Genomic DNA, 15,948 nt, shown 5'->3' with positions numbered 1-15,948 from the left:
CAAGCTGAGAGTTTTCCAGCGGTCTTGAAAAACCAATCAGATTCTAGCTATCATTTATTTAGTACATTGTACAAAATGATAACTAGAATCTGATTGGTTGCTATAGGCAACATCTCCACTTTTCAAACCTGTCGTAAAACTCTCACCTTGATACATTTACCCCCAGCATTCTATGTTGTTGTCAGCGATGGCATTAAAGATGTCTCTCACCTGATCTTTGTATAAACGCATTTAGGTTCTCTCTTTCTCTCTCTACTTCCCTTCCTCTCTACTCCCTTTTTTTTTTTTTTTTTTGATCCTCCTCTCTGCTTTCATCACTTCGTGAAAAGTAAATTGAATTCCATCTTCTTAAATTGCTAGCTCTGTTACTGTCACATGATGACTGCATTTAGTGCACGTTTTTATTTTTATTTTAAAATAACAGTTTTTATCGCCCTGTCTGTCTCTCTCTAGCTTTCTATTCACACTGTTAACTTTTTCTTTCTTTTTTTTTGTTCTTTTGCATTTGAATGTGTGAATTTGCTGTTCCTTCAGCTTTGTTAATCTTGTATACTGGAAGACCTGCTGCAGAATAAGTTAGCTTATACATAAATACATGTACCTTATATACTGTTCAGCTGTTACGTCATAATTAGAAGATTTATTATCAATTGTGAATAATCTGCATCTCTAATAAGTAAATGTAGAAGGTTTGTGTTGTGAATTTACTCCATGTGTTCTCTGACAGAATCAGATCATGGATATACTCATGAAAGCTTCAAAAGTTCCAAAAGCGGCTTATGAGCTTATCCGCGACCACAGCCTGCTGACCTGGATACTGAACATTTTGGGGAAGGGGTATGTTGCACCCTCGCACCTATTGGCGAATTTGGGGGAGGGAAGTGTTGTAGTGGAGGTTTAGCTCTATAAAGAGGATGCTTTTGGGCAGTTAAAGGTTTTGAGTTTGCAAATTCTCAGACCACCTATTTCACGGTGTGTGGGGGGTAACAGTAAATATTATGTTAACACTATCGCTCTTTTATATAAAATGATATTATATTATACTCCCGCCTTTAGAGTATATTCAAGACCACTATAGTCAAAACTACAAAGGGGCTCTTAGAGTTAATAATGACTAAAGAGGCCTCCAGAATGTGTATAAAGTAAAATACATTCATTTTTATAATGTTATAAAATTACTGACAGGTTTATTATGTTGAACACCGAATCTGCAGAGAGTGGGGTGTAGCGGAGGTGTTAAGGTCTTAACTTATTTTAAGATTCGTTTTCAGTGAACAGGAGTTGACACTGTTTTAGGAAGTCAATCGTGTTTTTATCTTTTTTTTTTTTTTTTTTTTTTTTAAATTCAGCTTTTTGCTTTTTTAGGTATATTGAAAGCAAAGCACTGGGAAGCGTAATGTCTTTAGTAAACAGTTTATGGTTTACTAACCTCGGTAACAAGGAGAAGCCCAAACCCAAAGACAGACTAACCCAGGGTGAAGACCAAGAAAAGTTCCTCCCTCTGCACCTGGTGAATGAGTTTCTTTGTGTATTAATGGCTCTGCTCAGACACATTAGGTGAGATGTTTTCTACTTTTAATCGTTTACATAAAGATAACAAGAGACTAAGCATCTGATTCCGATTGGAACGCAAGTTGCGGTTTAAAACAGAACACGGAACGTGAGCGCAGTTCCGACTGTATTCAAATCCAAGATGTGTACCGATTTAAATCTTGGTGTAAGTACGCTGCCTAAACGGTGTTTGCCGTATGTTAACAGAGTTCTGGAGCACGATATGTACACATAAGGTCAGAATGCGTACAAAAAAATGTATATTCTAAAATAAATGATCAACTCTAAATTGTATAATCATTAATAAAAATTTAGTTGGTTTAAAAGTAAATCTATATTTTTATCAAACTAAACGCATAGATCAAGATGTGCTTAATGCATACGGTACATACAATGTGTTTTTATGGTATATCTTACTTGCATACAGTTGGTGTCCTGCATTCTCATGGATATTGACCACAAAATAGCTGTCTCCATTGTATGTTGGTGACCGTCGCTCTTTGACCGCAATATGTCAAGCGAAACAAGTGTAAATCTCTTTGACAGCATTTTCTATTTTGACTCCCCAACTCTTCGCTATTTACTTGACGTTCCAATGCCAGGCACATGCAGATTGGTCGTCAACCAAGAAAGACGTGTGATGTTTTCTGCATTCATTCTATCCTTGCCATTGTACTTTTAAATAGATGCGTGTGACATACATAATTGTGGTCTCTGTGCATCACTTACATTATGTTTTTTTTGTATTTTGTGACTTGTTTTGCTACAGGGCAAATTTAGACGGTGTCCTCTATAACCAGTATTTCAGCAGTTTGAGCTCTGTTCTGAGATACCGCAGAAGGGTTTTGGAGGCCTTTAAAGAAATGGGCCGTTTTGCAATCAACGAGCAGATCATTTCAAGCAAGAACGCCCTGTTGCTTCTGCATAAGTGGAGCATCATTGAGAAAGACCTGGATCTGCAGGAGAAACTGACTACTGTGGCCAAGGAACACCGGGTCAAAGAACTTATAAGTAAGTGTGAAGAATTTTTATATCTTGTTTATTGGTGAGGTTTTTCCTTATTGATCAGTGTAAGAAGCTTCGTAGGACATTGACAAACCTATACATTTCAGGAACTCGTCAACGCTAATAATGTTTGGAATCCTCTGTTTAGTGATTGTGGAGGACTTTTATTCCTATGCAAACCAGACTTCCTGTCACTATCTCACTGATGTCACTGACTGTATGAAAGAGCTGAGTATACTATAGTTATAATAGGACTTGGCAAAGCACTGAGAGGTGTGATGTAAGATTTAATGGTTTTGCACAGTAGAGGGTTCAGTGTTCCTAACACAACAGCATTTACAGCTCACTAAAGAGCAATGTATTAAACGGGATGATGACATGTTTTTTTTCTACGGAAAAAATGAATTGTGGACTGAAAAAAGTCTGGTTCTATTTTAATTGCATTTCAAATTCCTGTTACCGTGTAAATTGCTGGATTTGTCTTTCCCTTTATTGTTTTGTTTTGTGCAAAAGTTGTGGAGTGTTTTGCAATGTTTGCTATGTAGAGTAGTGTGATCGAGTACTGGCTGCCTTGATGTGTAGTGGCTCAGTGGGCTCCTCTGTAGGGTGGGTGTGGTGAGTACAATGCAGTAACGCCAATTGGTATTTTACAGATTTCAAATGTAAAAAGGTGAAATATGCATTTTTATTTGTGGTAAACTAACCTCGGGTGTAACAGCCAATCAGAAGACTGTTCAGCCCTATGAGAGATACTTTGTCGAGACACAGTTGTGTTCATTGTACATGTACCTGTGAGACCAGTAATACAACGCCCTGGTCCCAATACGTCACCTTCCTTTACTGTATCTCTGCACAGTGTTCTCTCTGTTTCCCCAGCTCACTCCTCTGCCACTATTACCTTTCCACTGACCTCCTGGGTCTCGCTATCCCACAACCCCCAGAAACACACAAACAGATCTCTCCTCCCATCTACCTCTGTCACATCCCGCATGCACCCCCCTGTCCTGACAGCCGCCAGTCTTCAGTCCTACGCCAGGCTGCATCACAATCGCGTATTCCCAATTACTTGTACTACACAGATACACAAAACAGCCAGCAGCCCAGTAGACTCTCCCCAATTCTGTACCTCCACTGTATCCTCCGCCAATACCTGCCCAACCATATACGTTCCACAATCTCCCTCGCCCCCTCACTAGCTACTGTTTCACCTGCTCCCTAATGCTCTCCACCTCTCTCTGGTTCCTGAAAGCTATGGAAAAACAGAGCAGTAGGCAAAAGGACCTATATTTGTAAATCCCCCCCCCTCATCTACCACCTTAGATAGAAATGGGGGCTCCACTGAGCATCATTGTTGCGGAAGAATTTGTACTTGAAAAACTGGAGTCGGAAAATGGAGAAACGGTCTCATTCCGTTTATTAAACCCCAGTTCCCAATTGCACTTCTTGTTAGCAGCACACAGCTTGTTAAGTTGTTGGATACAATTTTTACTTTGTTTTTCTTATTAATGTATTTTATTTTTTTAAATAAAAAGATGTTTATTCCGATACTTTGCCAGAAGAGTCTTGTCTGTTCCGAGAAGAACAATATAAAATTCACATTGGTAAACTATAAAGGTTTTTGGTTGACAAAAAAAAAATAAAAAAAGATCCCTAGTTGCTGTAACATCGCTGGCACTTCCCCTGTGTATGGTCACCTATCCACAAGTCTGACAAACTGTCAGTCACTCTCTGCTTATTTAGTTGTATAAGCCCCTCCCTCCTAACATGACAGCCTGCAGCAGAGTATGACTGAGACCATGGTGGACATTTGTTAAATATAAACACTCCAGGTATTTCTTCTATATTAACAAACTCTATATTAGTCAACTCTTTAATACACAGTCTTTGTTATATATTAATTTCAGATTGTCATTTTACTTATAAAGATTATCTGCCACAGTTTTCTTTTTAAAGTGTAGAAAATATGCAGGAAATTGACCGAAAAGTAAACGTATATATGTAACATCCCTGTTGAATAACTAGCGTGATTCTGTTCTGATTCCATCTTGCAGGCACCATTAGAGAGAAGTTTAGACAACCAGGTCCACGGCGACTAAGGAAGAAGATTGAGGCTGACGAGGAGGCAAATCTGGAACAGCCACAGGTCTCCAATCTAGAAGACTCCAAAAATCATGTGAAATCCATATTGATCCATTGGGAACCCACTTTCTTGAACTCTCCCTTCACCTCTGTAAAAGAAAGGAATGAAAACACAGATCAGCTTAAAGAAACCACCACAGAGGACAACGAAGCGAAAAGTGACAGCTGCGCTACCGATAACCTAGTGTGTGCCACCGCCTGTCTAGTAGCAAAGTGGATAATAAAAGTAGAGGGTGATCTCTTGCTAAGCACCGGCGATCTATATAACTCTCTGCACTGGTTGAATACCTGCATCTTGCCACACACGTACGTAGTGCAGGAACTTCTGAAAGACCATATATGGAGAAGTACCCTCTATAAACTCTACTACAGAGTCTGGGATTGTCCCGATTCCAGCTCGGAACTTTCGCATTTGTCTAACCAGGTTATGATGAAACTAATAGAGACTCAGAATCTGACCGCAGACGTTGTCCGTGACGCTGTGAAGGATCTCTGTCTGCCGTCTGATGAGCATGCAAGTGACATGCAGAAAGGTAAGTAGAACTTGCTCTAATTAGTACGTTAGTTGGGTCGCTGATTCTCTGTAGGTCATAGTGGAACATGCTGTTGTGAGTCTGTACCGTGGGCAATACTAAGCTCCTACTGGAGCTAAACTACTTGTGTGTTGGTATGCTTTGCCAATATATAGCAGCTTATTGCTGGAAGGGTATGCTGGGACTTGTAGTTTCACAACACCTGGCGTGTCACAGGTTAGCCAACACTGGTGTAGACCCTCACCAATAGTTGGGCCGAAAATAGACCTGACTGGTTTGTGATGTCACAGGCTGCAATGCCTTATGTGTAGGTGATGGTCATCATCCCTTCCATCTATTGGGTGATATGTGAGCAGCCAGCAAATAGGGCTTACCATCATCATCATCATTTATTTATTTCTATACCGCCACTGATTCCGCAGCGCTGTACAGAGAATTCACTCACATCAGTCCATGCTCCATTGGAGCTTAGTCTAAATTCCCTAACACACACACACACACACACACACACACACACACACACACACACACACACACACACACACACACACACACACACACACACACACACACACACTAGGGTTAATTTTGATAGCAGCCAATTAACCTACCAGTATATTTTTATTTTATTTTTTGGTGTGGGGGGAAACCGGAGCACCTGGAGGAAACCCATGCAAACACGGGGAGAACATACAAACTCCGCACAGATAAGGCCATGGTCAGGAACTGAACTCATGACCACAGTGCTGTGAGGTAGAAGTGCTAACCACTGAGCCACCGTGCTGCCCGGGCTTATCTGAGTCAAGTTAAACAGCTACTACATGATTTTGGCAATCAAAATAATGGATATCTAGAAAAGGCAAAAACGGGCAGGAATGGAGATGTACAGTTTACGTATGATGGGTACATTTGAAGATTACAGCAATATAATATACACCTTATACTATATGGTTTCCTCATCTCAACACACATCCACTATTTGCGCAGGTTAATTCGACAATCTATTTGCCAAATTGTGTAAATTGTCACAACTGGACCTTCAGCCTGAGTTACGAGCGATCGGTCATCCTACACGTACATAATAAGATAAATGTTTCCTGTATCGTCCCCTTACAGCTGCTGGAGATTTCTTAGTGTCTCTTTACGTCGGAGATATCTGGCTCGGTGCAGAATCGCCGCTTATGTTCAAAACTCATGTGAAGATGGTTTGTGAAGCATCAGACATGGACCCTTCGTCTGCAAAGAACAAGACCCCAAAACGAAAAAAAAGGACAGAAGAGCAAGAGGCAATTGTGTCCCTCTGTAGAGACCTTTCTGATGCTTTGGCAAAGAGTTAAGTTCTCTTGGTAGACCTGATATCCACAGTCTCAGGGATCTACCCAGCAAACGTAGCACTGAATCAGGAGCAGCTGTGAGAGCATGTTCTGCCCAATGTCAGTGTGATTGTGGTAAAGCTTTAACTTTTTCAGCCCATAACCCTTGAAAACCAATTATTTGCTCTTAGTATTTGCAAAACTGCGTTTAAACCCAATGTAGTATTTGTAATACATCTCCTCTTGGATTAGGAGCCTAAATATATTTACATCATTAAGATAATCATCACCTGCATTTCTAGGTTGTCTTATACATGCTGGTAATCGGCAATATCCATTTTGGAGGTATACTAATATAACTGTGTATGTAAAAAGGATTCTTTCCTCCGACCAATTATCTGCTTTTAATTTTACCTGTCACTCAATAAACTTCAGAGCTCTACGGAGACCTATGTAAAATGTTTGTGGACAGGGATCATGTGTTACATACATGGATGATCCTATTGTGACACCCAAGCCAGAATTTTGGCATTGCCCCGGCACCCTGAAGGGCGACCATTGCTGACTACATCCTTGCTGATACCATCTTTCAGTGTTACTAAGTAAACGAAGCTTCATTTGTATAACATACTATTGTATATAAAACAGAGACGGTCACTTCATTAAAGGCAGCTCAGTTAATGAGCTTAGCTAATATTTTTGGATTATAATTGATCAATGTAAAAAGTGACAAAATGTTCAAAAGTGACACTTATTATTTTTTTTAACTCTTTAAGATTAAGTGAATAATGGTGTTTTGCTCATTCTGGGTACACACTATTGAAAATTCTCCCAATGCGATATCATTAATGATTTTACCAACGACTGAAAGTCCCGATCAGCCGATCCTGTGCACACATTATACACGTATTACATGATTTACCGTCAGATCTGTGCTCTTCATCTGTCATAACCATCGGCTGAAAAGATCCTGACTCTGTACGCTCCATAAAGATCTATGGACACTGCCGGTCGTGAGTACATACACACTGCAGGATCGGCATAATATCGTTCCATCGTTGATCGAGATTTTTAGTCCATTTATAAACTCCAATCAAGCGATACGATGAGCTTTGGAACCGATAAAAGATGATTGTTGGAGCGTACACACTAATGCGATATCGGGCCTAACGGTCGTTTATCGTGTGATTGGCCCAATAATGGGATGAAAATCCTGTATACCCAGAATAACTCTGGGGCTAATACCTGTGTATATGTTATCCTTGGCATGTACCCTTTGGCACTGGTCAGTGGTGGACCCCACCGATGTCCAGTCTTGTATTTTTATAGCTTGTCTATGGAAATCCAGTGTACAGTTACGATAATGTATAGTTGTTCTGTATATGCACTGCAATAAACCGTACAACTATTTTGTATTTAGTGGTTTGTCTGTGTTGTCTGGACTCAGTTGCCGCTGTACAATGTGTGACGAGCAGTCCTTCCGCACTCGCGAAGGATTATTTATCTATGGACGCTGCAGCAAAAGTGCTCTACAAGTACCGTTATGTCAAGTATTTATGTGTACACTGTGCCAGTTGTACGTATCTGCACATGGATTCTACAGCAAAATGCAGAATAAGTTAGCCTAGCACAGATTAAAGAGGGACCTGTAGATTCATTACTTGGGGTGGGGTTGATGGGCTTCAAGATGCACCTCACAAGATTTCAGGAATCTAGAACCCTAAGTCCTCCTGATGTTATTGGATGTCCTAGGTTTACAATTACTCACATTGTGTCTTGTAGTCCCCTGATCTTAGCTGGTGCATCTCCGATATTCCTCCTTCCCTTCTGGGGCTTCCAGGTTTTCAGCTGTGCTTGTCAAACGATTTCTTCTTGCTGTGTACCTATATTTATGGTAGACACAAAGTCTGACACATTATGGAGGTTTCCATCCCCAAGATATTTGTTATCACAATGCTCTGCCTGTTTGGGGAATATTTGTCTAATCTGGATGTCTTTCCTGTTTCCCACCATTGAGGAGGTACAGCCACTGGTTCCACCACAGCTTCGTTCCTTTCATACATCACTGCCTGGAAAATGTACACAGGGGACGGGACTGTGATAGAATGGGAGCATCTAGTTGGACAACTGGAGAGTTTACTGAAATCTAGAGATTTGGAGAACATTTTTCTGTTCCCAGTAGTTGTTGAGAGGCACCTATGTGTTTTGCATTGCATCTGACACTTAAAAACTATAAACCGTCCCGAACTGTTACATCCTAAACCCAATTACATCCTGAATATCTGCAGGTCTTGAGATTACCTGTGGTGTTAAATAGTCTATTTTTAAAAGCCAGCTCCACTCAAAGCGAAGTATTTTTTTTATTTAAGTCACCTAAATTTCTAAATTACTTTCTACCAGTTTGTTTGGTGCCTTGATGCCTTTAACATTCTGATGAGGATAACCCTCCCTTCTGCTCCAGTGGGTCTTGTTCAGGCTGGTCAAAGCGTCCCCTTCCTCATGAGCTTTCTATTCATGAGAATGTCACTAGGGACAGACTTTAACATCCTCCAAGCAAGAAGACCCGTCAGAGCAGGAGGGAGGATATCTTGCTCAGACTGGTAGATGCATTGGGGGACACAACAAATCATTAGATCTGCTGAGTTGGCAGTAAGTAACCTTGTATTTTATTTGGGTTACTAAAGAATCATAGGGGGGTATTCAATTGTTCCTCCGGGCACCGCCGGAACAAGCGCGTTAAAACTATTACCGTTTATGCTGTAAACTTGCGCGTAAAAACCGTTAATACGGTAGTTTACTCGCTCAATTTCATCATCTGAAATTCAGCGAGTAATTACCGTATAAACGGTAATAGTTTTAACGCGCTCGTTCCGGCGGCGCCCGGAGGAACAATTGAATACCCCCCAAAGTATTGGAAAAACTTTTGTCAAAGACCATCATGAAGATCCTGGAGGCTTTTTGAAGAATACTCTGTGGGCAGAGGAGATGAAGTGGAATGTTTTGAATAAACTGTAAATCTTAACCTTGAAAGATTGCAGTGGCAGTATAACTGGGATGCTCTGCACCCGGACATCCAATGCTATAAGAACAATTCTGGTGCATTCCATTTTTGTTTTATTTTTTCTTTCTGCACAGTGTGATGTGACTGCCCTGGCAGCCACAGTCACTTGGCACATGATGTAGTGAGCAGAGAGGCTTTGGAACCCCCCTCTGAGTTCTGTCTGCAATGCGACATCCTTCCCCCTCTGCAATCGCAAAACATACTGAGAGCTGTGAGTCCGTGTCTGTGTAGTAGACTGACTGTGTCTGTTTATGGAGGTAAAACAGGTTTGGCTGCCACAGAGATTTTGAAAATGATAGTTATTTTTATTAGCAGTCCTTCTACAAATCATTATCTGATACATAATTAAAGTATATTTAACATGCTATGTAAAGAAAAAAAATGCATGTGGGATTTATGCTTTAAACAAGTGAACCCCAAATTGTCTGTCTGTAGTGCTTAGTGTCTATGTGCATGGAAAGTAGTGTCTATTAACTCATTGTTATAATTTCTTGTTACATTCCAATTTATAATGTATTTATTTTTTGTATACAATTAAAATAAGTAAATCTAAATCGGAATAGCTGTAGCCGAAACAATGTCACCTTTTGGAAGGGCTCAAAGTCCCTTACATTAGCCAACTGAAATCCTCTAACAAGACTCTACTCTAGACAATGTAGAAACCTATAAATTCAAGTAGAAATGAATGTGTTAGAGGTGAAAGCAATCATGTAACAACCAAAACCTGTGTTTCTCAGTGTCTGTTCTAAATTCGTTGTGGCCAAAATCTATAATTCATCATAATGAATTCTAAACATAGATCCCATTTGTCGATTCAGGATGTTTATATTTCAAAGCAGTTACAAAGTAATTTCCTCTCTTATCTGAAGCTGTCGGCTGGATGATTATTGATCTGAAAAACAATTTCAAGGTAACAACTAAAATTGAAGTTATGTAACTGAAAAATCTCTTCTCTGTGTTCAGAGCTATTAACATCTGGCTGTATAAATGGCTGGATTCTGCTGTCCCTCTGCAGGTTATTGGCAACTTTGAGGTCACTGACCACCACTTTCTCAGCTCTCTGTTGTATTTTCATATCCTCACTTCCCGCCACTGAGTGTAAAGTTTAATGGTGTGAACAAGGTCCAGGCTGATTCACGTGTAAGATAAGTGAACCAACCTGGACTAGTTAAAGGGACAATTGGCTGGAAAATACATTTCCAACGTGTGTGTCTGCTACACTAGTTAACCAGCAGCCCTGATCCAAATAAGCCACTGTCACCATCAAAGAGGTGCTGCAGCAGCTACACCGACCACCCAGAAGTAGATACATGTGGCATTGATCATTCTACCACAAATTGTGGCAAAATGGTGCACAGTTGACACAATCGATGAGTGTCTGGTGGCCGAGCAGCACCAGTAAACGTGGTCCGTTATGACAGGTTACCGATGGTAAGAGCGACCTCAAAACAAATCTGTAAAACCAAACACCCAACTGGGTGGCTGAGTGAGCCCATCCTGTCACACTTGTATTGTGAGAAGATTATCATGTTTGATAAGATTGACCGGAGAGCTCTGGGAGGAATTAAAGGGATATAGAATAGAAAGAAGAACAAATAGATATGTTAGGGCAGCACAGTGACGTAGTGGTTAGCACTTCTGCCTCACAGCACTGGGGTCATGAGTTTGATTCCTGACCATGGCCTTATCTGTGTGGAGTTTGTATGTTCTCCCCGTGTTTGCGTGGGTTTCCTCCCACACTCCAAAAACATAGGTTAATTGGCTCCTATCAAAATTGACCCTAGTGTCTCTCTCTCTCTCGCTGTCTATTGCTCTGTGTGTATGTTAGGGAATTTAGACTATAAGCTCCATTGGGGCAGGGATTGATGTGAATGTTTTCTCTGTAAAGTGCTGCGGAATTAGTGGCGCTATATAAATGGTGATGATATGTTCCTATAGCAAATACATAATTTACATATCTATTCATACTCATCCCTTAATCTTATTACATAAATGCAAAGGGAAAATAAAACGAATAGTTTTAGAGTAAATTTAAGTTGCCGATTCGCAGGCAGATTTGGCTGCCTGGGGGTAAGATCCAAGTCCAGTTTGGCGACACACGCTTCAGACAGACCTGGCCATTTGACACTCGGACGCTCAGCTGCCCCTGTATTGTCATTTATAGTCCAAGAATTAGCACTGGGCATGATCACTGGCCACGTTGGTTACTGCAGTCAGAAGATGACCACTATTGGCCTATGTTTGTCATCTTCTAATCCGGCCTCAGTCCAATGACCAGATCTTGTCCAATCCTCTAAGCAGAGTTGGGCTTGTGTTTGTTGGGCTGGTTACTAATAATTTCCAGCTAGTTAAGGCCTAGACTGCAGTACTAGTACAAAATCAGGAGTGTAGCTATATTTATAGAAGACCATATAACTTCTATGAAGTCCATCAGCTGTATAAACACAATACCCGGACCAGAGACTGAATACTGATCCATTCCTATGTCAGCCTTTGCGCCATATTGATAACAATGTGATTAGTGTCTTGTATAATTTTAAGGTGGTTGTGATCTAAGTGGGGAGGTTTGATTCGAGCAATAGACCGTGGAGCACTGGGGACCTCCGTGAAGCTCAGTAGAGTATAATTATGCCCAGGGTCGTAGTTAGTATTATAGCTGCTTGTGCGTCAATACGCCTAATTTCATATTTGTACATCAATGTACCCCTCCTCCCACACCCCCTCCTACTCTATATTTACCAAGAAAAATAGGTGGTTGGTAAAAAGAAAAAATAAAGGCAAAACATTTAATATGATCAATATAAAATATGTTTAATGCTGTCTTGACCGCCTGAGCCTTATCTGCTTATATGAGGATTTAAAAAAAATATATATATATTTAACGTCTCTGAAATAAATGCTCTCACCTTGTACGGGCTGAGTCTGTCCTGGACATGTACAGCAAGATGAGGAACAGAAAGACTGCAAAAGCAGCAAGGCCGACCCATAATGCGATAACAATCGAATCTGCAAGAACATAAAGAGGTTATTAGGTATTCGTTATATATTGGTCGCCGACTTAAATTGATTATAAAGCATTCACAGCCATGTAACTTACTTCCAATGTGCCATTTAATCTTAAAAACGTGTTTTGGTGAGCAAAGATTTTGTAACTTACGTGCAAGCAACTGCTTAAGAGGGGCACATTGGGTATCGTGCTATATTATAGCATAGCTAGGAGACATTGTGGTCATCATTTTGAACAGTTACAGTGGCCAGAATACGGGTCACTGCGCACATCAAATTTTTGCACGGGGATGAGAAATATATGAGCTGCTTCACATCATAGGGGAAACATTTCTGGCGTATATTTTTACAGCTGATTCCCGGAAGAGGAAAAAAAAAGAAAGAAGGTTTGAGTCCAGGGGTGCACTTAAGACCCAAATTTTATCTTGTGTATGTTGTTGAATTAAAAGTGAACATTTAAATAAATATGCATTCAAATTATTTCTTACCTCAATAGTCTTCCTTTTTATTTAAAAACTGAAATAAAATATAGATTGTGTCAATAGCATGAAAGATAGACTCAGTTTGAGTCCAAATTAATACGTTATTATAGATAACAATGTCATGCGACACGACTGAAGATATTAGGGGATTGCAGTGGCAGAAATGGAGGATGCAGAGCAAGTGCACATGGATATTATCCTATAACAATGCAAATTACAAATAGTAACAGCTTATTACTGAATATCTGTGAGCCACTTGATACTTCTATATTAATATCTGATCTACATATAAAACTACTTTAGATAGATGTAGCTATTGCTTAGCTCCCAACATTTGGGTAGGCAGCCTTGGGATGGGTGTGGCCACGCCATGATGAGGGTGTGGCTAGCACTTGTGAAGCACTATGCTATCTGTTATCTCCTCCAGAACATTCATTGGCGGGCGCACAGCACATCTGCAGTGAACAGGTAATACCACCCTAATTTCCCAATTATCGGGACAAAGCTGCCTCAGTCGGGTTGGTGGGACAGCCGTCAAATCAGGACATGGCTAATATTATATCTAAAGAGAAGAATTTGTAGGAGAACTCAATCTGGTAGTAACTGTCTTTTCTTCAATATTCACACAGTCAACAGTGTATATAGGAAAGTATTAAGACAGCAGAGTGGCTTAGTGGTTAGCACTTCTGCCTCACATCACTGGAATCATGAGTTCAATTCTCGACCATGGCCTTATCTGTGTGGAGTTTGTATGTTCTCCCCGGTTTGCGTGGGTTTCCTCCGGGTGCTTCGGTTTCCTCCCACACTCCTAAAACATACTAGTAGGTTAATTGGCTGCTATTTAATTGACCCTCATCTCTCTCTATCTGTGTGTCACATAGAAAGATCTTATGGATTAATACTAAATTAGGGAGTACATAGCTGTTGACAGGAGACAAACGTTTATTCAGGGTTCCGTACCAAGTTTGTTGCAGATTTACAAAACAACTTGCACATAAATACACTATGCTAATTCCATACCTCCCAACATTTAAGTCCCCAGCATGGGGGCAGGGGGCCTGGCCAAATGGCTGCCCATTACAAATCTGCGCCCATTCATTGCTGCTTTCAATGGAAGATACCTCCCAATGTTCCCACCCGCGTCCAAATCGGGATACTTGGGAGTTATGTAATTTCAAGAGTTGTTTTTCCTTAATGTGCCCATAAACAATTACATTTTTCAACCATATTCCACCTCTAACATTCCTGATATCCCATTACTTGATAATAATTGTATGGGTATGTGTGGGGGAAGGTTGAACAATCACAATTAAGTGATCCTTTTACTGTGCGGGCCGGATATACCAAGATTTCTAGGCTTAGATTGTTCTGTGTATACATCCAAAGATTGTTTCTGAAAAGATCTTTCAATTAAAATGGATGGAAACGTTGGGAGTGAGTGGCCTAAGTTTGGTTCATCTCATGCAACTCAGGCTAAAGAAAGCAAAAATCTGATTGGTTGCTATGGGTTACAAGTGCGCACCTACGTTAGTAATATAACCCTACTGTCTGGCAAGGCATGCTGGGACGGAGAAACTCAGGACAAACAAATAATGGCATAAGTCATACTCACACTTGTTGGCCTTCAGTTCACTTTCATCAAATGAAACAGGCTCCACATAATCAAAGTAATATTCATACGTTAGTGTGTAATTAGTGTCAGTGTTATTTCCACGACCATCCATCACTCATTGTGTCTATAATCCACGTTGTGCGTAAGATCTCCGTACGGGGAATTGTCCTGATCTGCGGACGTTGGCTTTCGGTCTGCCTTCAGTTCATGTCCTGGCTGTATGTGCTTATTACAAGGTTACTTATACCACACAGGCTCTCTAACCCCCTCCTTCTTTACCAAGCAGATAAACATCTAAGATAAACACACAAGGACTGGGTCAATGTTATATAGGAAATCAGAAAGTACACAGTGAACTCCTATTAAGTATTTTAATGAGAATATGTTACAGTACAAATGTTTCTTGTACATGAAGTGAGGGGGTGGTAGATAATTTTGTACTTCAGGAAATGACAGAACATATGTGTTTTTTTAAAAGAATCATTTAATTACGGAGTTTATAAATGTTTAATAAGAGCAATAGGGTCACTTAGTGCAATAACTGATTTAAAGTGAACCCATCACCCACACAGAGTGGGGGCAGCCATTTTGTGGCCTGAACCACATTTTAGCTTATCCATTCACTAGCAGCTAATGACCTCACTGAGTCATGAGGCACAAAGTATTGTTTAAGTTCATTATCTGTGTTCTGTATCATCATCAAAACTTATATCTGTGGATATTGACAGTGAAACGTTTAGCCCCTTGGTGATCGGAAGTGTTAGAAAGATGATTATTCTTATACTTATTACTGTACCTACTGTGCTGTACTGTAAATATGTGCTTTCCAGTTTTGCTAGACCTCATATCTACCAGATATTTTTTTACTTTTTTTTAACAGTAGTAAACATATCAAACACAAATGTGCGTAGTGAAGTAGCTGTAGAAACTCCTTTGAAATGAATGGTCTATAGAAAACAATGTGGGCAAGAGAACTGAATGGGCCATAGATATTAATGGAACTACATAGTAATGGTTTTTCCCCCACATCACTAGAGAATAACTTAATCTCTATTGATGTGTGATCAAAGAAAGGAGTCTCCAGGACACTCCTTCCCCACCAGCTAATCACATTGTGACTGGCATGGGAAAACCACTTGTAATTGGCTGAGTTGGAAAGGGGAGTCCTGGACTATTGAGTTCTCTCTCACTCTGCGGCAGTGGACCCGATTTTTTCACCCAATATTTCTGGTAAGAACAGTCCAGC

The 15,948-nt window shown here is 40.4% G+C and overlaps 2 protein-coding genes across 4 annotated transcripts in view; one reads left to right on the top strand and one right to left on the bottom strand.

Annotated features, from left to right (window-relative positions):
* The window catches only part of URB1 (URB1 ribosome biogenesis factor), a 59,383-nt gene extending 51,423 nt beyond the window's left edge, over nucleotides 1-7,960 (top strand). Inside the window, exons 35-39 of one of the 2 annotated variants that reach the window (XR_012688221.1) lie at nucleotides 728-837; nucleotides 1,366-1,557; nucleotides 2,321-2,562; nucleotides 4,608-5,356; nucleotides 5,445-5,626. Coding sequence is in view for 1 of the 2 variants with exons in the window: in XM_075197161.1 (XP_075053262.1) it covers nucleotides 728-837; nucleotides 1,366-1,557; nucleotides 2,321-2,562; nucleotides 4,608-5,228; nucleotides 6,345-6,565 (1,386 nt within the window). In the remaining variant the exon portion in view is untranslated. Of the gene's footprint in view, nucleotides 1-727; nucleotides 838-1,365; nucleotides 1,558-2,320; nucleotides 2,563-4,607; nucleotides 5,357-5,444; nucleotides 5,627-6,344 lie in introns of those variants that run through there. The other variant, XM_075197161.1, reaches the window with a different exon arrangement.
* MRAP (melanocortin 2 receptor accessory protein) lies at nucleotides 3,954-14,966 on the bottom strand. 2 transcript variants are annotated; one of them, XR_012688222.1, is made up of 5 exons: nucleotides 14,703-14,966; nucleotides 13,097-13,124; nucleotides 12,509-12,608; nucleotides 8,310-8,424; nucleotides 3,954-4,784 (listed from the first exon to the last, which is right to left on the bottom strand). XR_012688222.1 is itself a non-coding variant. In XM_075197163.1 (4 exons), the coding sequence occupies exons 1-3, from the start codon at nucleotides 14,812-14,814 to the stop codon at nucleotides 8,334-8,336; spliced, it is 303 nt and encodes a 100-aa protein (XP_075053264.1). In that variant the 5' UTR covers nucleotides 14,815-14,962; the 3' UTR covers nucleotides 3,954-4,784; nucleotides 8,310-8,333. The 2 variants fall into 2 exon arrangements, 1 of the variants encoding a protein (XP_075053264.1); XM_075197163.1 differs by lacking the exon at nucleotides 13,097-13,124 and having other exon boundaries at nucleotides 14,703-14,962.
* Nucleotides 14,967-15,948: the final 982 nt, after the last annotated feature.

The sequence above is a fragment of the Mixophyes fleayi genome, chromosome 2, assembly GCF_038048845.1.
Source record: "Mixophyes fleayi isolate aMixFle1 chromosome 2, aMixFle1.hap1, whole genome shotgun sequence".
Classification (NCBI taxonomy): Eukaryota; Metazoa; Chordata; class Amphibia; order Anura; family Limnodynastidae; genus Mixophyes; species Mixophyes fleayi.
This window is presented reverse-complemented; position numbering and strand designations above follow the sequence as displayed.

Coding starts and splice junctions, on each gene's coding strand:
- MRAP (XM_075197163.1), bottom strand. CDS start 14,814: ATGGATGGTCGTGGAAATAACACTGACACTAATTACACACTAACGTAT. Junction 12,609..14,702: donor TGAACTGAAGGCCAACAAGT/GTGAGTATGACT, acceptor ATGTTCTTGCAG/ATTCGATTGTTATCGCATTA. Junction 8,425..12,508: donor ACAGACTCAGCCCGTACAAG/GTGAGAGCATTT, acceptor CCATAAATATAG/GTACACAGCAAGAAGAAATC.